Raw genomic sequence first — 23201 nt, 5'->3', positions numbered from 1 at the left:
AGCCAATTTTTTTTTTTTTAAGAGACGGGGTCTCACTATGTTGCCTGAGCTGGTCTCAAACTCCTAGGCTCAAGTGATCCTCCTGCCTTGGCCTCCCAAAGTGCTGGGATTACAGGCATGAGCCACTAAGCTCAGCCTAAACAAACATTGAAAACAAACAAACAAACAAAACAGCAACAAGAAACCTTAGGGAGGGGACAGAATCTGGTTTCCAGAGTTGCCACATTACATTATTCAAAATGTCCAGTTTTCAATAAAAAATTATGACACATGCAAAGAAAGAAAATATGACCCATCCACAGAATAAAGAAAAAAGACCACCTATAGAAACCATCCCTGAGAAAGCCCAGATGGTGGGTTTTCCTTTTTTCTCAATGTATTTTATTTTATTTATTTATTTATTTTGAGACAGAGTTTCACTCTGTCGCCCGGGCTGGGGTACAGTGGTGCGATCTCGGCTCACTGCAACCTCTGCCTCCCGGACTCAAGCAATTCTCCTGCCTCAGCCTCCCAAGTAGTTGGGACTACAGGCACCCACCACCACACCTGGCTAATTTTTGTATTTTTAGTAGAGACAGGGCTTCACCATATTGGCCAGGCTGGTCTTGAACTCCTGACCTCAAGTGATCCACCAGCCTTGTCCTCCCAAAGTGCTGGGATTACAGGTGTGAGCCACCATGCCCAGCCAGATGCTGGGTTTTCTAATAAAAAGACTTTAAATGAGCTATTTAAAATATGTCCAAAAACCTCAAAGAAACTATGTCTAAAGAACTAAAGTATAGAAACAATATCTCACCAAATAGAGAGTATCAATATAGACATAGAAATATAAAAAATGAACCAAATAGAAATTTCTGGAGTTTAAAACGTAATAATCAAAATGAAAAATTCATCTTCTGCTGATGCTAGGAGTAGGGACATCGCCCTCATCTCTTTTTGCGGTGCTTTCTGTTAAATATGAAGACTTGCTTTTTTTTTCTTTTTGAGACAAGGTCTCACTCTGTTGCCCAGGCTGGAGTGCAGCAGTGCAATCACAGCTCACTGCAGCCCTGAACTCCTAGGTTCAAGCAATTCTCCCACCTCAGCCTCCCTGAGTAGCTGGGACTGCAGTTGCAAACCACCATGCCCAACTAATTAAAAAAAAAAAAAAGTTGGAGGCTGGGCACGGTGGCTCACACCTGTAATCTCAGCACTTTGGGAGGCCGAGGCAGGCGGATCACCTGAGGTCAGGAGTTTGAAACCAGCCTGGCTAACATGGTGAAACCCTGTCTCTACTAAAAATACAAAAATTAGCTGGGCACGGTGGTGCATGCCTGTAGTCCCAGCTACTCAGGAGGCTGAAACAGGAAAATCGCTTGAACCCAGGAGGCAGAAGTTGCAGTGAGCCAAAATCGCACCATTGCACCCCAGCCTGAGCAACAAAGCAAGATTCTGTCTCTAAATAAATAGATAAATAAATAAATAAATAAATAAATAAATAAATAAATATTGTGTAGGGACAGGATCTCACTATGTTGCCCAGGTTGGTCTCAAATTCCTGGCCTCAAGTCATCCTCCTTAGCCTCCCAAAGTGCCAGGATTATAGGCATGAGTCATCATGCCCAGCCAAGACTTGCGGTTTTAAGGCCAGTCTTAATTCCATGCTGGAATTTCGGGTTACCGTTATTATCAAAAAGAATGGTTTGTTGAGCTTAAGTTTAGTGGCAGTAAAGGGAGTGGACAAAGCTATATAAGAGCAATGTCTTATACAGTATTGAAATTAAGTTGGTATCAATCTGAACTAGATTGCTAAAAATTAAGATGTTATTTTTAATCCCTAGTATGGTTTGAATGTGTCCCCTCCAAAATTCAGGTGTTGTCAATATGACAGTATTAAGAGATAGGGTCTTTAAGAAGTGACTAGGCCATGAACGGTTCTCCCCCATAATGAGATTAGGTGTCCTTATAAATGAGACGGAGGGAGTTGCTTCTCTCATGTCTTTCTGCCTTCTGCCATATGAGAATGCAGCAAAAAGCCCTGACCAGATGCTGGTGCCTTGATCTTGGACTTTCCAGCCTCCAGAACTGTGAGAAAATAGATGTCTGTTCTATACAAATTACCCAGTCTGAGGTATTCTATCACAGCAGCACTAAAAGACTACTAAAATCCCCTAAGTAGGACTTGCATCCCAAGGAAGTGTAAGACTTCTGCACTGAAAACTACAAAACATTGCTGAAGGAAATTAAAGACCTAAATAAATGGAAAGATAGCCCATTTTTCATGGATCGGAAGATTTAATGAAGTACTGATACATGCTGTGGCATGCATAAACCTTGAAAATATGCTAAGTGAAAGAAGCCAGACACAAAAGGCCACAGTGTATGATTCCACTTATATGAATGCCAAGAATAGGCAAATCCATAGAGACAGAAAGTAGATTCATGGTTCCCAAAGGCTGGGTGGAGTGGGGAGTTACTCTTAATGGGTATGAGGCTTCTGGGGGGCTTTTTGTTGTTGTTTTTCGTTTTTGTTTTTTGTTTTTTTTGTTTTTTTTGAGACAAGGTCTCACTCTGTTGCCCAGGCTGGAGTGCAATGGTCCAATCCAGCTCACTGCAGCGTTGAACTCCTTAGTTCAAGCAATTCTCCCACCTCAGCCTCCCTGAGTAGCTAAGATTGCAGGTGCACACCACCATGCCCAGCTAATTAAAAAAAACTTAGGGACAGGATCTCATTATGTTGCCCAGGTTGGTCTCAAATTCCTGGCCTCAAGTCATCCTCTTGCCTTGGCCTCCCAAAGTGCTGGGATTACAAGCATGAGTAATCGTGCCCAGCCAAGACTTGCAATTTTAAGGCCAGGTGCTGGAATTTCAGGTTACTGTTATTATCAAAAAGAATGGCATGTTGAGCTTAAGTTTAGTGGCAGTAAGGGATAAAGAACAGTGAAACAAGGAGCATATAGTATTAAGCAACTACAGTCAACTGCCCTATTTGTAAATAGAAGCAGGGAAATAATATATATGTGTAGTAGCTTATAAATGCATAAAAATTATCTGGGAAGATAAACAAATGTGTCTCCAACATCTAAAAGCTTCCTTCAGGCTGGGGGCAGTGCTTCATGCCTATAATCTCAGCAATTTGGGAGGCCGAGCTGGGTGGATCACTTGAGCCCAGGAATTCAAGACCAGCTTGGGCAACATGGTGAGACCCTGTCTCTACAAAAAAATACAAAAAAGGCAGGGCGTGGTGGCTCACACCTGTAATCCTAGCACTTTGGGAGGCTGAGGCAGGCGGATCACGAGGTCGGGAGATCGAGACCATCCTGGCTAACATGGTGAAACCCCGTTTCTACTAAAAATAGAAAAAATTAGCCAGGTGTGGTGGCACACACCTGTAGTCCCAGCTACTTGGGAGGCTGAGGCAAGAGAATCACTTGAACCTGGGGGGCAGAGGTTGCACTGATCCGAGATCACGCCATTGCACTCTAGCCTGGGAGACAAGAGCAAGACTTCATCTAAAAAATAAAATAAAATAATAAAATAAAATAAGCCGGGTGTGGTGGCATATGCCTGTGGTCCCAGCTACTTGGGAGGCTGAGGTAAGAGAATCACTTGAACCTGGGAAGTTGAGGTTGCAGTGAGCTGTGATCTCGCTACTGTACTCCAGGCTAGGTGACTGAAACCCTGCCAAAAAAAAAAAAACAAAACAAACCTTATTTCATAAATATGGCTCATGCCTGTAATCCAAGCACTTTGGGAGGCCAAGGTGGGAGGATCACTTGAGCCCAAGAGTTTGAGACCAGCCTAGGCAACATAGAGAGATCTCATTTCTACTGAAAATTTTAAAAAGTCATCCAGGCACTGTGGTGCATGCCTGTAGTCCCAGCTACTCAGAAGGCTGAGGCAGGAGGATAGCTTGAGCCTGGGAGGCTAAAGCTTCAGTGAGCCGTGATGGCACCACTGCACTCCAGCCTGGGTGACAGAGCAAGACCCTGTCTCAAAAAAAGTTAAAAATTAAAAATTAAAGAATTAGAAATACACACACACACACACACACACACGCATGTGAATTGTAATGGCAATACCATTTTTTCTATGAGGCTGACAAAAATCTGTTTCATTGCTCAGGCTGTTGACAAGGCTGTGGTGAAAATGGCACTAACATACTCATGCTAGCTTCTCCTTGCTCTTGCTTGGACCAGCCATGCTCGCTCCTACCTCGGGGCCCTTGCACTTGTTGCTCCCTCTGTCTGGAACACCTTTGCCAAAATAACCATGAGGCTTGCTCCTTTCAGCCAACCTAGGACCAAACTCATTGTTCCCTCCTTGGCGAGGTCTCGCTGAACACCTCCTCACCCACACCTCCCCACACCACTCTCACATCGCTCATTTTCTTCATTGCATTCATCTTTATGAGGAATGATTTCTCTTTTATTCTCTTTGTTAGGTCAGAGGTCAGCTAACATTTTCTGAAAAGGGCCAGAGAGTTAATAGCTCAGGCTTTGCAGGCCATATGGTCTCTGTTGCAAATCCTCAGCTCTGCATGAGAAAGCCACAAACAATATGTAAATGAAGAAGACACTGTGAATGATATGTAAATAATTTACAGACACTGAAATTGATATGTAAATGATTTAGACACTGAAATTTGAATTTCACATAATTTCCAAGTGTCACAGAATATTATTTCTTTTAATAATATTTTTCATTTTCTTTTCTTTTTTTTGAGACAGAGGCTGGAGTGCAGTGGTGAGATCTCGGCTCACTGCAACCTCTGACTCCCGAGTTCAAGCGATTCTCTTGCCTCAGCCTCCTGAGTAGCTGGGATTACAGGCGCATGCCACCATGCCTGGCTGATTTTTGTATTTTTAGTAGAAACGGGGTTTCACCATGTTGGCCAGGCTGGTCTAAAACTCCTGACCTCAGGTGATCTGCCCGCGTCGGCCTCCCAAAGTGCTAGGATTACAAGCATGAGCCACCACACGCAGCCCCTTTTCTTTTTGAGACAGGGTCTCACTCTGTCACTCAGGCTAGAGTGCAGTGGCGTGATCATGGCTCACTGCAGCCTCAATCTCCTGGGCTCATGCGATCCTCCCACTTCAGTCTCTCAAGTAGCTGGGACTATAGGCTTGCACTACCACACCCGGCTATTTCTTTTAATATTTTTTGTAGAGATGGGGTCTTGCCGTGTTGCCCAGGCTGGTCTCAAATGATCCTCCTGCCTCAGCCTCCCAAAGTGCTGGTGATTACAGGCATGAGCCACCGTGCTGGGTCCACCTTTTTTCAATCATTTAGAAATATGAAAGCCAGTCTTAGTTAAAGGGCCATACCAAAATAGGCAGCAGGATGGATTTGCCCACTCGTGTGTCAGAACATCAACTCCAGGGCACTATTGTCTGCTTGGTTCACTGCTATATCCCTAGCACCTAGAATAGTGCCTGGCACCCAGTAAGCTTTCAGGAGATGTTTACTGAGTGAATGAGTGAAGTCTTTTTCTGTGTGTGAGATGGAGTCTCACTCTGTCACCCAGGCTGGAGTACAGTGGCATGATCTCGGCTCACTGCAACCTCTGCCTCCCGGGTTCAAGCGATTCTCCCGCCTCAGCCTCCCGAGTAGCTGGGACTATAGCGTGCACCACCACACCCAGTTAATTTTAGTATTTTTTAGTAGAGATGGGGTTTTGCCATGGTGGCCAGGCTGGTCTCAAACTCGTGATTTCAAGTGATCCGCCGGCCTCAACTTCCCAAAGTGCTGGGATTACAGGCGTGAGTCACTGCTCCTGGCCAAGTGAGTGAAATATTAAGTTGAGTAGCAAGTTACTGAAAGAGTGAAGTGAGTGAACGCATGATCAGGCACAGTCCCACTCGCAGGGCTCCAGTTTGCTCCAGCCTGGACTCCGGCAGGCTCCCCCAGCAAGACTCGGAGAAAGATCAGAAGGCTGAGTCCAGAGTGGTAGCTCAACATCTTTATTTTTCCTCTTTAGCCCGAGGGTAATCCTGACAAACAGCTTCAGCCAGGAGGAGGCAGAGAGGACTGGGCTGGGTAAAGGCTCCACCAGGACCTGGCCTCCTCCTCCTCCTCTTCCTCCTCCTCTTCCTCCTCCCATGGGGTTGGGGTTGGGATTAGGGCCATGATCCAAGCTTGGCATCCCTGGGGAGGAGGGAAGTGGGCCAGTCTGCAACCTCTGCTGTCCCCCGCCTCTGACAACCACGTTCATGGGAACCAGCCACCTCCACATGCCGGGCAGGAGGGACCCTAGGGAGTGGCCCCGACCCCTCCATGTGCATGCGCACAGGGACCTGGGCCAGCAGGGCCTGATCAGTGTCCAGACATGCGGCTCTGGCCTGTGGCCCAGTTGGCAAACATAAAGCCTAGACTGACAGCCATGAAGAGGACTCCCAGGACTCCAAAGCACAGGGCCTGCGGGCCAGAGAGACAAGATGGGGCTGGTTGGGACTCCTCACCCAGTTGCCTTCTGAGAATGTTCCTCAAGTCTTCCACCTCCTTCAGAGAGTGCTCCATCCATTCCTGACCCTCCTCTGCGTGCCCTCTCCTTCCTTACAGCCAACCCCTTTCTGCGAGTCCTTTCACCTTCCCAGGACCCATGAGAGAACACGTTCCTCCATCCTCCTTCTTCAAAGTGCTTCCAGCTCTCTTCCCAATAGTGCTCCTCCATCTGTCTGGAGAATGCTCCCTCTATGCCAGCCTCTGTTTGAGTGCTCCCTGTCTTCCTGGACCCTGCTGGTGCTCTGTCTCCTCTGCCTCTTCCTAAGACAATCACCTCCATTCTTCCAGACCATTCTTTCAGATGCTCTCCCAGCTCCCTCCTATGCATGTCCCTTTCACCTCCAGCCATCCTGGAGTGAGCACTCCCTCCTTGGAGTGCTCCCTCTCTCCCTACTCTGCCCTGGAATGCTTACCTGGATCTTGGGCCAGGATAAGAAAGGCTCCACCTCAGAAGGTACGATGCGGAGGTAGAAGATGCTGGGGAGGATGAAGATGAGGCTAGGGGCTGAGGTGGACCCTGGAGAACAAGAAGGAGGGACAGGAGTCAACCTGACTTGGGGACAAGGCCCATATTAGATGGGGTATGGGACTGGGGTGAGGTTTACTGACCGATAACTCCAAAGATATCCCGGATGGTTGGCACACAAATGACAAGGACATTGACCAAAACAAGCAGGATCAGAGCTATGGCCACATGTCGTGGCCAGCTGAAGGCCTTGCCTGGGAAAAGCAGCTGCTGCAGGGCCCGGCGGATCTGTGGCCAGAGTAGGGTGGGACAGAAGTCAGGACCCAAGTGCTGCCCCCCTTCCACATGATCATCTGTCTTTAGCTCCACCCTCTGGCTGAGATCCCTGACTTCCCCTCCCTCTGACTATCTATGGCTCCACCCTGCCTAACCCAACATCTGTGTCTCCATGTTCTGAACAGGCTTCCTGCCTCCATCCTCTGACAATCCACGTCTCTTCCTTCTGTCTGAACACCCATCGGCACCTGCACCCACTGTCTGAAATCTTGCCTCCTCCTCTAGCTGACCATCTTCGCCTTCTCCTTCTGTCTGACCATCCACCGATCCTTCCACCCTGTGTGAGCTCCCTGCCTCTCTCCATCCGACCTCTACCTCCCTCCTCTGTCTAATTAGTTCTGCCTCCCCATCTGGGAGCCTTGACCCTCCTACATTCCATCACTTCAGCCTCCACCCTTTTTCTGTCCATCCCTGTTTCTTAATTCTACCCTCCAACTGACCCTTCCTGCCTCCCTCTTCTTTCTAGCCATCCATCGGTGCCTCCTCCTTCCAACTGACTACCCCGTCCCCTGACCCTCTCTCCCCTACTATCTATGTCCTCCCTACTTCTGTTTATCGATTTTTGCCATCTCTGTCCATCTGAAAACGCTGCCCTTTCCTGTCTGTCCATCCTTGCCTCCTTCATCCATGCATCCACTCCTGTCTCCAGCCTCGACTCACACATCCATGCCTATGCCCTCTACCCATCCATCCATGTCCCTCTGAGCCATAGGCCCCACGCACAGGGAACAGCACGACTGGCACAGTGAGGGTCACCGCGAGCAGCACGGCCAGGCGCACGCAGAGGATGAGCGGGTCCTTCTGGCTGTACATGTGCAGCATCTCCGCCTTCACGCTGCCTGGGCCATGAGACAGGGGGTACGGGATGCAGGATGTGGAGACAGCACCAGGATCAATGCCCCAGAAACCCATACATACATGCACAGTGACAAAATCCACACAAGTGAGGCACACCTTCTGTTTGGAAACTGACAGGTCCGTGGTCACAGAAGGAAAGAGCTCAGAGGCTCCCGCCCCAGGCCTTCCCCCTCCCCCCAGCCCTAGCCCCAGCCCCACTCACTGTAGAAGGTGAGGTATCCAAAGGTTGCTGTGAGCCCATACATGCAGAACATGGCCCCAATAGACACGTTGGCCACGGCCTGCATCCTGCGCTTGGAGGGCCTGAGGTGTAGAGGTCGTGGAACTGTCATGCTCAGACCCTGGGACTTGCCCCAGGTCCCTCAAAGCCAGCCTCCACCCTCCAGAGTCCCCTTCTCCCAGACTGACATTCAGCTGGCACACATGGGGACACCCGTCTCCGCCTCCCCTGTGACTAGCCAAAATCCCCTCTCTGACCATCCATATTCCCCCCCATATGACCGTCTCCCTCTCCCCTGCATTTGACTGCCACTGCCTCTTCCATCCGACCATCCATGCTGTCCCTCTGTCTGATCATCCACACATCTCCCATCATATCATCCCTGCCTCCACCTCTGTCTGTACCTCCCTATCCCCATATCACCAGCCATGCATATCACCCCCTCCATCTGATCATCTGATCTCTGCTTCCCAACTCTGTCCATCCACATTTGTGCTAGATATTAAAATAGGAGAATACTTAAGCCCCGATCAGCAAACAATCACTACCCTGAGTGCCCCAAGACCTCCTGGCCACCCCAAACCCCTCCCATGACACAACCTAGCTTCCACCAAGTGACAGTCCCAGGACTGCTGTAGGGAGTGTCAGACATTCTGGTTACCCCACTTGCTGGCCCATCATTCAGGCCCACTTGCCTGCCCACTCACCGGCAGAGCTCCGTATAGATGGGTAGCACCTCAGGGTGGCAGACAAAAGCAAAAGCCATAATGGGCACTGTGTAGGACATCTAGGGGAATGCCCGAGTACATGGGATTAGAGCCCACAGGGGTCCATCCCCTTCTTCCCATCCCCCTCCCGCCCCGTAATCGCCCTCCATATCAGACACACAGAAGCTCCCAATGTCCAATATCCGGCTCCACTCTGAGCAGGATGCACCGTATGACAGAACCCGAGGGCCTGAGTGTGATGCAATCTCCTACATGCCTGCACACACACCTGTGAGTCAACTGTGAACATCTGGGCCTCACAGCTGCTGTTGAACCCTTGGCTGGGGAGTCCCACGGGAGCTTCACTCTCCATTGCTGTTTCATTGCGGCCTATAGCACAGCCAAGCTGGAACTTCTTGTAGATGACCTGAGGATGGGGGCAGCGGGGAAGCCAGGTCATGGGGGAGGCTGTGTCCCAATGTCCCAAACTCTCTCCCCGCTTCTCTGTGACTCACCGAAACAAGGAAAAACAGCATGCAGGTCAGAGAGAGACCACTGGTGTACCCCAGGTAGCCTAAGAGGGGCAAAACACAGAGTCTCAGAAATCAGCCAGGCTGGTGGCTCACACCTATAATCCCAGCACTTTGGGAGGCCTAAGCGGGCGGATCACCTGAGGTCAGGAGTTCGAGGCCAGCCTGGCCAGCATGGCGAAGCCCCATCTCTACTAAAAATACAAAAATTAGCTGGGTGTGGTGGCGCATGCACCTGTAATCCCAGCTACTTGGAAGGCTGAGGCAGGAGAATCGCTTGAACCCAGGAGGCAGAGGTTGCAGTGAGCCAAAACCACGCCATTGCACCACTCCAGTCTGGGTGACAGAGCGAGACTCAGTCTCAAAAAAAAAAAAAAAAAAAATTTAATGGACCCCCGTACAGTGAACTCCAAACACCTAGTCTGGCCTTCAAGGTCTACCCACCCCAGTTACCTTTGCATAAGCTTCTACTTCCACCCAGAAAAACCTCCCCTCCATAGCAAACTCCTACTAATCTGTTCAAGCCCACATCAAATAAGCTCTCTCCTAGTGTTCTGCAGCCCTTGAAAATGAATGGGGGTTTTCTCAGTCTGGCTTCTTCTGTCTAACCCCACTACCCAATGGCCAACCCAGGGAGCCTCTTACCCAAGTGTTTCATGAGGGCCAGGGGCAGGATGATTAACACACTGACAATGATGATGAGGAGGTTTCCCTTCAAGAACCAGTCCCTAGAGAGACAGGAAGACACAGTGCCTAGCTGCCAGCCAAAGGAAACCGTCAGGCAGACACTCACAGAAGACAGCTGGACAGGCAGCTTTCTGCCCTAAGTCAGGAGAGTTAAGCTGACAACCTCAGCTTGAGAAGTCATTTAGGTGGTTACAGTGACAAATGGCACAATAGGGTTGACAAAAACAGTCAAGCTGATTATGAGATTGTCAGATACTATCGGTGGGACACAGCTAACACATACACAGCTGGACAAAACTTGCCATCAGACATCGCAAGTGGATGCACAACCAGATGGTCAAACACCCCAAATCGGTCAGACTCAATATAAAAATCAGTCCAGGCCAGGTGCGGTGACTCACGCCTGTAATCCCACCACTTTAGGAGGCTGAGGCAGGTGGATCACCTAAGGTCAGGAGTTTGAGACCAGCCTGGCCAACATGGTGAAACCTTGTCTCTACTAAAAATACAAAACAAATTAGCCAGGCGTGGTAGGGAGCGCCTGTAGTCCCAGCTACTCGGGAGGCTGAGGCAGGAGAATGGCATGAACCTGGGAGGCGGAGCTTGCAGTGGGTACTCCAGTTACTCGGTGAACTTAGGACTTGCCTGGGAGTATTCAGTTTTCACCCTTGGCTGCTGCTTTACAACTAGGCCAATTAGCTACATACCTGGACTTTCTGACTTCTGCTACCACTTTTGTGTTTGTTTGTTTGTTTTGTTTTGTTTTTGAGATTGAGTCTCGCTCTGTCGTCCAAGCTGGAGTGTAATGGTGAGAACTCAGCTCAGTGCAACCTCTGCCTCTAGAGGTCCAGTGATTCTCCCACCTCAGCCTCCCGAGTATCTGGGATTACGGGTGCACGCCACCATGCCCAGCTAAATTTGTATTTTTAGTAGAGACGGGGTTTCCCCATGCTATCCAGGCTGGTCTCGAACTCCTGACCTCATGATCTGCCTGCATCGGCCTCCCAAAGTGCTGGAATTACAGGCGTGAGCCACCACACCTGGCTTCTGCTACCACTTTTGGATTGTATGAAAAACTACACTTCCAAGTGTGGGATCTGGCTTCCCAGACAGCCGCCAAGGGGGCAGATGATGCAATCTAGAAGTGTGGGGGAGCTCGTGCCTGTGGGAGAAATTTTGACCATTAAGAAAAGGAACCAGGAGTGAGAGCCAGGTATGTAAATTCTCTCTCCTCTCCTCTCCTCATGTACCGTTCCAGGCATGGTTTCTCAGTATAGTCTGTCTAGAGGTGTCCGGAATGGCCCAAATTCTGTTTCCTTGGGAACCTGAGCTAAAACAATGGGCATTCAAACACTTGAAGAGAGTGCTAAGTGTTGTGGAGGACCTAGATCTGGGCAGAGGAAAATTATTGCAATAAGAAAATGGACAACTTGCGGCTTTGGAATAGAGGGAAGGACTAGAAGAACCAGTAGTAGAATAGCTTAGGGGTAATAATTTTGGAGAAAAAGGCAGTTCTGGTGATTTTTGCTGTGAACTGCTCAGCTCTGTAAAATATACACTTCTTTCTTTCCATCAGTCTCCTCTATGAAATCTTCCATAAAGTATCCTTTTATAACTATCTATTGCCTGTGAAGTGATTTTTCTTTTTTCTTTTTATTTAAAGATAGAATCTCTGTCGCCCAGGCTGGAGTGCAGTGGTGCCACCTCGGCTCACTGCAATCTCTGCCTCCTGAGTTCAAGTGATCCTCCTGTCTCAGCTGCCCTAGTAGCTGGGAATACAGGCGTGCACCACCAGGCGTGGCTAATTTTTTTTATTTTGTATTTTTAGTAGAGATGTGGTTTCACCATCTTGGCCACGCTGGTCTCGAACTCCTGACCTCAGGTGATCTAACACCTCGGCCTACCAAAGTGCTGGGATTACAGGCATGAGCCACTGCACCCAGGCTATCAGTTGTTTTTTTTTTTTTGAGAATAAAACAGATGGAGTCTTGTGCCAAAATGCAGGGGAAGCTGCACCCAGACAGGTAACAAAATATTATATACAGTAATAGATAGGTTTTCTACATACCAATAATAACCATTTAGAAATCCAAATTGAGAAAAATTGCACGTATATAGTGACAAAAGTACATAAAATATCTAAAACCAGATGATTGGAGCAAGATGGCAGATAGATCCCGTGCCCCACTCAACATTCCTTCGAACTGGGAAGTGCAGTGGGAGATCTCGCCACTGCACTCCAGCCTGGGCGACAGAGTGACATTCTGTTAAAAAAACAAATAATAATAATAAAAGTAATGTATCAGAACTTGACGGAACTTTAGACCTTCACTGTAATAGTGAAGGAGAGGAATACATTTGTGGAGAGGGGACCATGTTCACTCTTTATCCATGATAGATAGTCGGGAGCTTTACATACCCGTGGAACCTAAGGAAAAATATTCCCTGTCATGACTCACAATCTTCCAGCCACCCTTACTTGCACCTGTCTAGTGGGCTGGGGGACCCAACTTATGGATCCCATCTTCCCAGGGAGAAAGAAAAATCAAATCCTTCAGTATCTCTTTTAGGGTATCCTCTCCTCTATTTGCATGGAGGATAAGGCACTCAATATCTAGTATTGGAATGTTACATTTGTGTAATACACAACTATATTGGGATAAAACAGGATTTGTTTCCTCTGAGACACAGGTAGAGGTACGTCCACACTGACCTGGGTGGCAGCCACCTCTTCCTGCAGTGCCAGGCAGGGCATGCTCGCAGATCTGGGGAACCTCTACTGCTCCTGGAGCTCCACAGCCTCCCTCCTGGCACCCTCTCCCTCTGGTGGCTGTCACAGCCCACACGTGGTCATGGGTATCCCCTGCTTCTTTGCCTGCCTCTCTTCTGCCCACCCTGCACATCTCTGTCTCCCACTGTCCCCACTATGTCCACGATCGCCTCTCCCTCCCTGCACTCTCCATCTCTAAGGGCTCCTTGTCTTGGAAAATGAACCCACAGCCTCTACCTTGCAACTGGGGACAGAACCCGGGGCTTGTTCAATTCTTCCTCCCTCCACCACACACACCTTTCCTCCTTAATGTTTCTGAAGTCAGTGAGCTCCAAACTCAGCTCCGCCTGCACCTGCCAGCTGTGGGACCTGTGACAAGACACCTACCATCTGTCTGGGACTCCGTCTCTCATCTCTCATATAGGCATAATGATGATAGTGTCCTCCTTCCAAGGCTAGGGAAAACCAGGAGGCCAAGGTGATAGGGTATGAATGGTCAAAACAGCTCCAATCCTGTCTCCACCTGGGGCTGGTGTTTCAAGTCTGTTGTGTGTGAATGGAGCTTTAATGTCTTCATTCACACACACTGGTTTGTTCTAAAGTGGACTCCCCTCTGCCCTTCCTTCCCCACAACTGTTTCACCTCCACACCGTGCAGTGGTATATGTGAGAAAGTACTGTCCCATTCCCAAATCATCATCCCCACCCCAGCCCCCAGGCCCTTGGTTGGTGAGACCCTTGATGGGCAGTCTCATGCTTCTGTCCAGGGGACTTTCCCACCATTGCCACCCTGCATGGAGTGCATGGAGACTAAGTGGACTCTTCTATTCCCTGGCCATTACAGGGTCTACAGTGCACGCATCTTCCTCATCCCTCCGCGTTCCCCAGATGATGATTTCATCTGTGTCTCCTCCCACATACTCCCAAATAGACCATCCCAGCCCTAGAACCCGAAAATGGTTCAGAGATCGAAGGTCAAGTTGCCCAAACACCTGCTGCAGAATCCTGCTCCAGGACTGAAGTGTATAGTCTCTATCAAAATAAAAACTGGAGGCCAGGTGCGGTGGCTTACGCCTGTAATCCCAATATATTAGGAGGCCAAGGTGGGAGGATTGCTTGAGGCCAGGAGTTGGAGACCAGCCTGGGTAACATAGTGAGACTCTCTAGACAAAACCTAAAAAAATTCGTGGGGCGTGATGGTGCATGCCTGTAGTCACAGCTACTCCAGAGGCTGCGGTGGGAGGATCACTTGAGCCCAGGAGTTCAAGGCTGCATTGAGCTATGATCATGCCACTGCACTCTAGCCTGGATAGAGCAAGACCCTATCTCTAGAAGAAACAAACAAACAAACCAAGAAGCCCAACAACTGGAAACATCCTCCTGTAGAATGGGGGTCAGAAACATCTGTCTGCCTTGTTCCCTGATGTCTCTCCAGCACCTAGAACAGCGCTCAGCATGAGTATGCACTCATTAGTTTTTTGTTGAATAAGTGACTCGTTTGACACAGCAATTCCTCTTCTAAGAATCTTTCCTAAAGAAATATTCACACACGTGCACAGAGCTGTATGCACAATAATGAGAGGAGCAAACAACTGGGGGAACGTTTGCAAATGTTTATTAACTGTCAGTGACTGATAGAGGGGAATTGGATGAGGGGAGTACAAGCAGATGGGAGATGCTTACAGTGTTACTTGGTGTTTGTGTGTGTGTGGTGTGTAAATGCAGAGGAAAAAATCTGAAGTTAAACACTCAGACCTCCTCTCAGCAGTCACATCTGGGGAGAGAGGAGGGTAGTGCTGTTCTATGCAGAGATACCTGACTATACTTGTTTTCTGAGGTAGGTGCATGGATACACAAACCGAAATATGCTTTAAGCATGTCTTGCTCATCAATGAAAACGTTAATATCTAACAGAATGGCACACTGTAAGAAAGCACAACGTAAACGCTAACATCGAACTCTTGGCACACTAAGAAAAATGACGCCCAACTTTTCACTGTTGTGAACACTTGCTTTCACTTGCTATACACCTGATGACGAGGGGTTCGCAGCCATGCCCATGTTCGTGAAAGGTCACCATATTCTGCTTCTCATGATGGGCATGTGTCATATCCCCAAGGCTGAGGCAAGAAGAGAGAAGGAAAGTAAGTGGCAGTGAGCTCCCACCACGTGACAACTCAATCTCAACTCCTCCTGACCTGCAGACCCTGCACACTCTGATTCTGCCCTACGTCAGGACCTGCACACGCCTTCCATGGTTCCTCAAAGTGAACCATCTGCTCATGCTACAGTGACTTCCTCACCTGGTTTATCCATTCCTAGGTTAGAGGAAGGTGTGGCCCACATATCAGGGCTGACCTGGGGTTTGGGAACCCACAGCATCCTGGGTAGGGAGGATCCCTGGATATACAGGGTAGGGAGTAGAAAGAGCATGGGAAATCGGCCGGGTGCGGTGGCTCACACCTGTAAACCCAGCACTTTGGGAGACCGAGGCAGGTGCATCCTGAGGTCAGGAGTTCGAGACCAGCCTGACCAACATGGTGAAAGTTCATCTCTACTAAAAATACAAAAATTAGCCGGGTGTGTGGGGTGCACACGTGTAATCCCAGCTACTCAGGTTGCTGAGGCAAGAAAATCTCTTGAACCGGGATGCAGAAGTTGCAGTGAGGCGAAATCATGCCACCACATGCAGCCTGGGTGACAGAGCAAGAATCCCTCCAAAAAGAAAAAAAAAAAAAGAAAGAAAAGAAAAGAAAGAAAGAGAATGGGAAATCTCATCATTCAGCCTCAGTGATGTACCCTAGAAAAGGGAATGATTTGGGGAATAAGTGACGAGATGGGATACCAGTACCATAACAGAATAGCACATCTGCAGGGATGTGGGGGATGAGCGGAAGGTTCACTTACGGAGTTACTCGTCATCTTCTTCAGGGTCGCTGATCTCTTCATAAATCACCACCTGCTTTCTCTCACGCAGTCTGTGGGTCCAGGCATGTTCCCCCCTTTTGGGTCCTATGATGGAGAAGAGTTGGAAAGTGAGGGTTGGGTAGGTTGGAGAATGTTAGGCTCTGTTTTCTCAAAAAAGGAGATGCCTCCCCACCACCAAGTGCCCATGGGCCTTCATTATCCAGTTTTTCACATTCTCTGGCTTAGAGAGGCTGAGGCCTTAGACCCACACCAATACACGGCAAATGCCAATTAAAGTTTTAGCTTCTGGCTCCTTCCGTTGTGAGGTTTAGATTCCCAACCTCTTCACTTATGGGAACATCCACCCATACCTCCTTTCATGCTGCACGTATTTGTTAAGGGCACAAGGCAAACCTTGTTTTATGGCACCTCATTTTTATCCTGCTTTGCAGATACTGCAATTTTTTTTTGAAATTCTCACCAATTTTACACTTTTCCATTATTATTATATCTGTTATAGTGATCTGTGATCAGTGAGCTTTGATACTATGATTGCAATTGTTTTGTGGTTCTTTAGTCTTTTAAGATAATTTTTTTAATTTTTGTGGGTACACAGTAGGTGTATATACTTAGGCGGTACGTGAGATGTTTTGATACACGCATGCAATGCGTAATAATCAGATCATGGAAAATAGGGCATCCATCCTCAAGCATTTATCCTTGTGTTACAAACAATCCATTTACACTGTTTTAGTTTTTTTAAATGTACAATTATTATTGACAATAATCACCCTGTTGTGGGTAATTGTTTTAGGGGTAACAGGAACTGCACCCACAGAAGATGACGAACGTAATCGATCAATGTTGTGTGTGTTCTGACTGCTCCACTGATGAGCTCTCCCTTGCCTCTCTTCCTTTTCTTGGGCCTCCCTATTTCCTGAGACACAGCAACACTGAAATCAGGACAGTGAACAACCTTACAATGGCCGCTAAGTGTTGAAATGAAAGGAAGAGTCGCATGTCTCTCACTTTAAATCAGAACCTAGAAATGGCTAAGCTTAGTGAGGAAGGCCTGCTGAAAGCCAAGACGGGCTGAAAGCTCGGCCTCTTCCACCAAACAGCCAAGCTGTGAATGCAAAGGAAAAGTTCTTGAAGGAAATTATAATACTAATACTCCAGTGAACACACGAAGAAGAAAGCAAAACTGCCTTACTGCTGAAATGAGAAAGTTGCAGTGGTCAGGATAAAACATGAAACCAGCCACAACATTCCCTTAAGCCAAAGTCTAATTCAGAGCAACAGCCAAACTCTCTTCCAGTCCATGAAAGCTGAGAGAGGTGAAGAACCTGCAGGAGAAACGTGTGAAGCTAGCAGAGGTTGGTTTGTGAGGTTTAAGGAAAGAAGCCGTCTCCATATCATAAAAGTGCAAGGTGAAGCAGCAAACCCTGATGGAGAAGCTGCAGCACGTTATCCAGAAGATCTAGCTAAGATCACTGATGAAGGTGGCTACACCAAACAACAGATTTTCAAGGTAGATAAACTAGCCTTCTATTGGAAGCAGATGCCATCTAGGACTTTCATAGCTAGAGGAGATTGACTCCAACTTTGAAAGAAGTTCTCCTGTGGGTAAAATGCTGTCCAATAGCATCACATACTACAGAGAAACCCTTCATGAAAGGGAGAGCTAATCGATGTGGCAAATTTCACTGTTGTGTTCTTTTAAGAAACTGCCACAGCCACTCCAGCCTTCAGCAGCCACCACCTTGATCAGCCAGCAGCCATCACCACCCAGGCAAGAGTCTCCACCAGCAAAAAGAGTGACCCACTGAAGGCTCAGAAGATTGTTAGCATTTTAACAATGAATTAGTTTAAAATTAAGGTATGTACATTTTTAGACAATGTTATTGCACACTTAATAGACTATAGGATAGTGTAAACATAAAGTTTTTATGCACTGTGAAATGACAATAACAAAAAAATGTGTGACTCACTTTATTGCAGTGGTCTGGAACCGAACCTGCAACATCTCTGAAGTACACCTGATTGGGTGTCAGGCACTGAGCTGCGTAAGACATGATCCCAGGTAATTACGGATAGAATTGCCTGAGCACCTTTCATGTCATCAGGCCTTCTAGATTAAATTTAATGCCTCCAAACCTTTTGTGAACTATGATTCTTTATTTCCAACTTATGGACTGCGAATCTGGAGCTGAGAAAATTTGGAAGACTTGCCCCAAGTCACGTGGTTTTTCTATGGATGAGAACTCCAGTCTGTGTCTCTGGAGGTCACGTCTAACATCTCATCTGGAGCTGGGCGAGCTCCTCAGCCCAGCCTGGACCCGGGCTTGTCTGGGATCCAAGCCACACACCCAGTCCACACACCTGAACATCGCCAGGGAAGCCAGAGGGGTTGTTCCCGCATTCTTTCCTCTTACCAGATGTCTCGTGAATCTTCTCAGAGGTACTTGGATTTCCCGGGGGGCACAGCTGCTTCCGATCGTTCTGTGGGGCAGATGCTTCTGACACTTCCTTCCAATCATTTCCTTCCTCTGCTGGCTTCTTCGGCGTGATCTTTACAATATGAAGGTCACAGATAAACAGTATGAGTGACATTTGTATAGTGCTTTAGAGCTTACAAAGGGTCTTCACATGCATTCCCTTAATCAATGTTCTCAACAACGCTGGGAGAGTTACACTTGCCTAAATAGGAGAAACCTGGGAGGGGAGGTAAGAAGGGAAAGGATTGGCCTAAATGAATGGGGTTTCCAGGGTTAGATTGGTTATCTTCACACTCTTTTAAGACTGACATTATTGCAAACAGCAAAAATCTCCATGTAATTGAGAGTGTGACATACAGAAGATTTGGAGCATAGCGTTCTAAGAATTCACAGGTCTACAAAAGGAAAAGCTTCTGTAAAATACAAGGGATCCCATATAAGCTTGTAGACAGCTGCTGGGAGAGTAAATATAAAAACATAGAGAGGGGACAAAACACTGCTGGGAAAGATGGTGTGGGGAGATGAATACAGGGAAGGGAGAGGTAAAGAAATGGTTTGCTGAAATTAATCCAGGCAGCAAAGAAAGCAGTACCAGATCTGGCATACCACCCTACCGAGGCACCGACATTGAATGTGGAATTCAGTGAGGTGGTGCCCATATCAATCCTTATTGCATTGGGATGTGTCACTGACCAACAGTCTTAAGCTACATTTATCCAGCTTCCTCACTTATGAAATAGTGAACAATACATGTAAAATAGGCTAAGGGAAAGTTCTCTCCGAGCTTATAAACACTGTTTAAATGTAGTAATAATAACAATTAATACGTTTCATAATCCTTCTTTGAATTTGGCCTCCATACTGGCAACCCAATCTCAGATCCCTTTACTCTCTAAATCGGAGTTGAATATGCACTTGTGGGGCCACTCATTCAGGGGCCTCCAAGGAATCCCCTGGGCTGGGACTGGGGCTTCTTGGATGCACCAGGTATAGACAAAGCCCTCAAGGAGCTCACAGTAGGGAGGGGCCAGCAGTCAAACCGATTCCTAAGCCATGTGAGTGGCCCCAGTAACGGATCAGAGGCCAGCTGGTCCTTCCTGTTGCGAGAGTGGGTGTCTCATGGGAAGCACCAGCAGGCCCTATGGGGTAAAGCCCTAGTGAGCAACATCTGAACTTCATAAACAAATGCAAACATGAATGAGCTTAAAATAACTTGGAGCTCTGGATTAGACTACCACTGCCACTGCACCTCAGGAAAATTCTTTAACATCTCTGTACCCCGATAGCCTCGTTTTATTATTATTTTGCTGATAACTATGATCTAAAACATGAACTGTGATTCTTTACTTCCATTTCATGGACCAGGAGTCTCGAGCTCAGAGAACTTAGAAGATTTGTGCTAAGTCACATGGCTTTTGTGTGGATGACAACTGAAATGTATGAGACGTTATTATTTGAAGATAATAATAGAAACAACGTCATAGAGGTATTCTTAAGGATTAAATAATCTATGTAACCTGCTTAGAATATCTGGCATCACTATGAAAACAAAAGAAGTATTAAGGATTACAACTGTTAGTGTTATCAAGCCATCAGTGCTACATCAGGTGTTGTGATAGACATGGGAAAAAGGCGGCAGTGAGAGCATTTTTGATATTCTCCCACTCTTACCAGTTTTCGCATCCATGGAGGGACAAAGCTTCTCTGGTCATTTAGATTTGAGAGATACTCACCTTCAGGAAGATTCTCTGGAGCCTGCCGAAAGTCATCTGAAGACATTTAACTGAAAGAGAACACATCAGAATTTTTCTTTGTTGGTAAAGATTTCCAAAAAGTGCTGGGATTACAGGCCTTAGCCACTGCGCCCAGCGTTGTCTAAGCTATTGAAAATTTGTTACAGCTGCAGTAAAAAATGAATGCACATAGAAACATTTATTAGTGAAACAAAATAGAAAGTCAAGAAACAGACTAATCTCTACACAAATTTCAGCATGCATTTTCAAACAGTGGGCAAAAGATGATGGGTTGTATAATAAATGATTGCTTGACAAGTGTCTATCTATTTGAAAAAATAAAGATTAAATCCTTACTTTAAACCACATAAAATCATAAATTCTAAAAAATCAGTTACTTAAACGTGAAAATGTGAAGTCATAAAGAACTAGATGAAAATTTAGGAAAATATTACAGTGTAAGACATCTTGAGGTGTCATAAGCACTTCCTGATATTACACTAAGGCTATGAACAATGAATCTGACATAAAGATGTAAAAATTAAAGTGTCATCTAATTCAAAAGATACCACAAACAACTGTTTAAAAAGGCAAATGTTGGGGAAATTGGTGAAGCATCTGCAATAAATTAACAGTAACCATCTCTAATATACAACAAAGCTTTTGCATATCAGTAAGAGAAACTGGAACAACCCAATGAAAAAATGTGTTCAGGCATGGCACTACTTCACCGTATATCAGAAAAGGATTATGAAATAGAAAGTATGAAATGAAAATAATAAAGGGAATGGAGGATAGATCCCAGAAGTTTCAACGTTCATCCAATAGAAGTCGCAGAGGTAGAGAATAGAAAGACTGGACCAGGCGCCATGGCTCACGCTTGTAATCCCAGCCCTTTGGAGGCCGAGGCAGGCGCATCACCTAAGGTCAGGAGTTTCTGAACAGACTGGCCAACATGGCGAAACCCCATCTCTACTGAAAATATAAAAATTAGCCCGCTGTGGTGGTGGGAGTCTGAAATCCCAACTATGTGGAAGCCTGAGGCAGGAGAATCACTTGAACCTGGGAGGCAGAGGTTGCAGTGAGCTGAGATTGTGCCACTGCACTCCAGCCTGGATGACAGAGCAAAACTCCGACTCAAAAAGGAAAAAAAAAAAAAAGAATAGAAAGACTGTAGAGAAGGCGGTACTTGAAGAAATAATGTTCTAGGATTTTCTCAACTGAACAAACACATGAATCTTCAAACTGAAAAAAGTCACCTAGTTCTGAACCTGATTAACACACAGGCGCACACACACATACACACACACACACACACACACACATATACACACACACTCCCTAGGAGTAAAATTTCTAGGATAAAGATAAAATCCTGAAAGGCCCCATAGAGAAAGAGAGAAAAGAGAATGCAATGGAGAAGTTTTTCAAGGAGCTGATTAAAGATAACTTTGGGTCAGGCACAGGGGCTCACGCCTGTAGTCCCAGCACTTTGGTAGGCCAAGATGGGAGGATAGCTTGAGCTCAGGAGATTGAGATCAGCCCGGCCAACAAGGAAAAACCCATCACTACAAAAAATACAACAAGTAGCCAGGTGTGGTGCCACGTGCCTCTAGTCCCAGCTGAGTCCGGGAGGTGGAGATTGCTGTGAGCCGAGATGGTGCCACTGCACTCCAGCCTGGGTGACAGAGCCAGACACTGTCTCAAAGAACAAAACAAAACAAAAACAAACAAAAAAAGTTGAACCTAGATATCTATATACAGCCAGGATAATCCAGAATGAGGGAAAAAATATTTCAGAAAATTCATGACACATATACCCTTCAGAAATCATTATTGGTATACAGGTCTATGAGAAGAGAAAAGTAAATTTAAGAGGAAGGAGGTGATTTTAATAAGCAATGATGAGAAGAAAACTAGTTAAATTTATTAAAAAGTATAAACTTTTGATTGTAAACTTAAAAAATTATAGTCTTGAAATAAAATTCCAGGTGTTATAAACATGGAAGATGGGAGGAAGGACAAGAAAAAAAAGAGAAGTTCTTTTGGTGTTCAAGGAATGTATACAGATGTTTATGAATGATAGAACGGTAGAATGGTAAAAGGCACTAGCATTAAATTTTGTTTTATTTTAGACAGGGCCCACTCTGATGCCCAGGCTAGAGTTCCATAGCACAGTCATGGCTCACTGTAGCCCCAGCCTCCTCAGCTCAAGTGACCCTCCTGCCTCAGCCTCCCATGTAGCTGGGACTACAGGTGTGCATCACCATGCCTGGGTAACTAAAAAAAATTTTTTTTTGGTAGAGACAGGGTCTTGCTATGTTGCCCAGGCTGACCTTGAACTCTGGACCTCGAGCAATCCTCCCACATCAGCCTCTCAAAGTGGTGGGATTATAGGAGTGAGTCACTGTGCCCAATTAAAGCTAGTATTTTAGAGTACAAACTCTGGAACCAGACAGCTTGGGTTCAGTTTCTGGCTTCTCAACTTATTAAACTATGTGACCTTGTGCAAGTCATATAACCTTTCTGTGTCTCAGGCTACTCAAGAGTAAACTGGGGATAACCACACTATCTAGCTCATTTGATTGCTATGATTAAATGGGCAAATACACATAAAGCACTTAGAATAGTGCCTGTCATGTGGTTAAGTTAGTATATATATTTTAGTTGTTGTTAGTAATGACTTCAAATTACTTTTAAAATGTAAAGGCATATCTGGTTCAAGAAGAAGATGGTGAACCAGGAATAGCTGCTGGCTTCCTTCCCAAACCAAACCCTGCAGATGCCACAGAGGAGGTGGGAAGTGGTTGGAGTTCAGAACAGTTCCCAGTAACAAAACCCTTGATGGTTTGGCCCCACTGGGGGATGAGATGGCTTAGAGTGGGAAAAGGTCAGAGGCCACAGATGGAGGATCAGTCCAGGTGGAGTTTTCTAAGTTGCATTCTTTTTTTCTCCTTGTTTTCTGGATGGCTTATTACCTGTTCTGTAAACATATAGAGCAGACACT

General features: G+C 46.6%; 2 protein-coding genes across 2 annotated transcripts; both read right to left on the bottom strand.

Annotated features, from left to right (window-relative positions):
• Positions 1-5926: 5926 nt before the first annotated feature.
• Positions 5927-13042, bottom strand: LOC100597669 (sodium-coupled neutral amino acid transporter 5). Its single transcript, XM_030808707.1, has 10 exons — positions 13001-13042; positions 10246-10423; positions 9586-9644; positions 9360-9497; positions 9071-9150; positions 8346-8446; positions 8009-8124; positions 7093-7237; positions 6897-7000; positions 5927-6396 (listed from the first exon to the last, which is right to left on the bottom strand). Exons 1-10 carry the CDS (start codon positions 13040-13042, stop codon positions 6295-6297), a joined length of 1065 nt encoding a protein of 354 aa, XP_030664567.1. The 3' UTR covers positions 5927-6294.
• A 2925-nt stretch (positions 13043-15967) lies between these two features.
• On the bottom strand, positions 15968-20230 carry LOC105737545 (protein SSX2-like). Its single transcript, XM_030808708.1, has 4 exons — positions 20195-20230; positions 18399-18534; positions 16796-16900; positions 15968-16068 (listed from the first exon to the last, which is right to left on the bottom strand). The coding sequence occupies exons 1-4, from the start codon at positions 20228-20230 to the stop codon at positions 15968-15970; spliced, it is 378 nt and encodes a 125-aa protein (XP_030664568.1).
• Between the last annotated feature and the right edge of the window lie 2971 nt (positions 20231-23201).

Source organism: Nomascus leucogenys, unplaced genomic scaffold, assembly GCF_006542625.1.
Source record: "Nomascus leucogenys isolate Asia unplaced genomic scaffold, Asia_NLE_v1 001082F_55400_qpd_obj, whole genome shotgun sequence".
In the NCBI taxonomy this organism is placed as follows: domain Eukaryota; kingdom Metazoa; phylum Chordata; class Mammalia; order Primates; family Hylobatidae; genus Nomascus; species Nomascus leucogenys.
The sequence above is the reverse complement of the archived record's forward strand: the minus strand, read 5'-3'. Positions and strand labels throughout refer to the sequence as shown.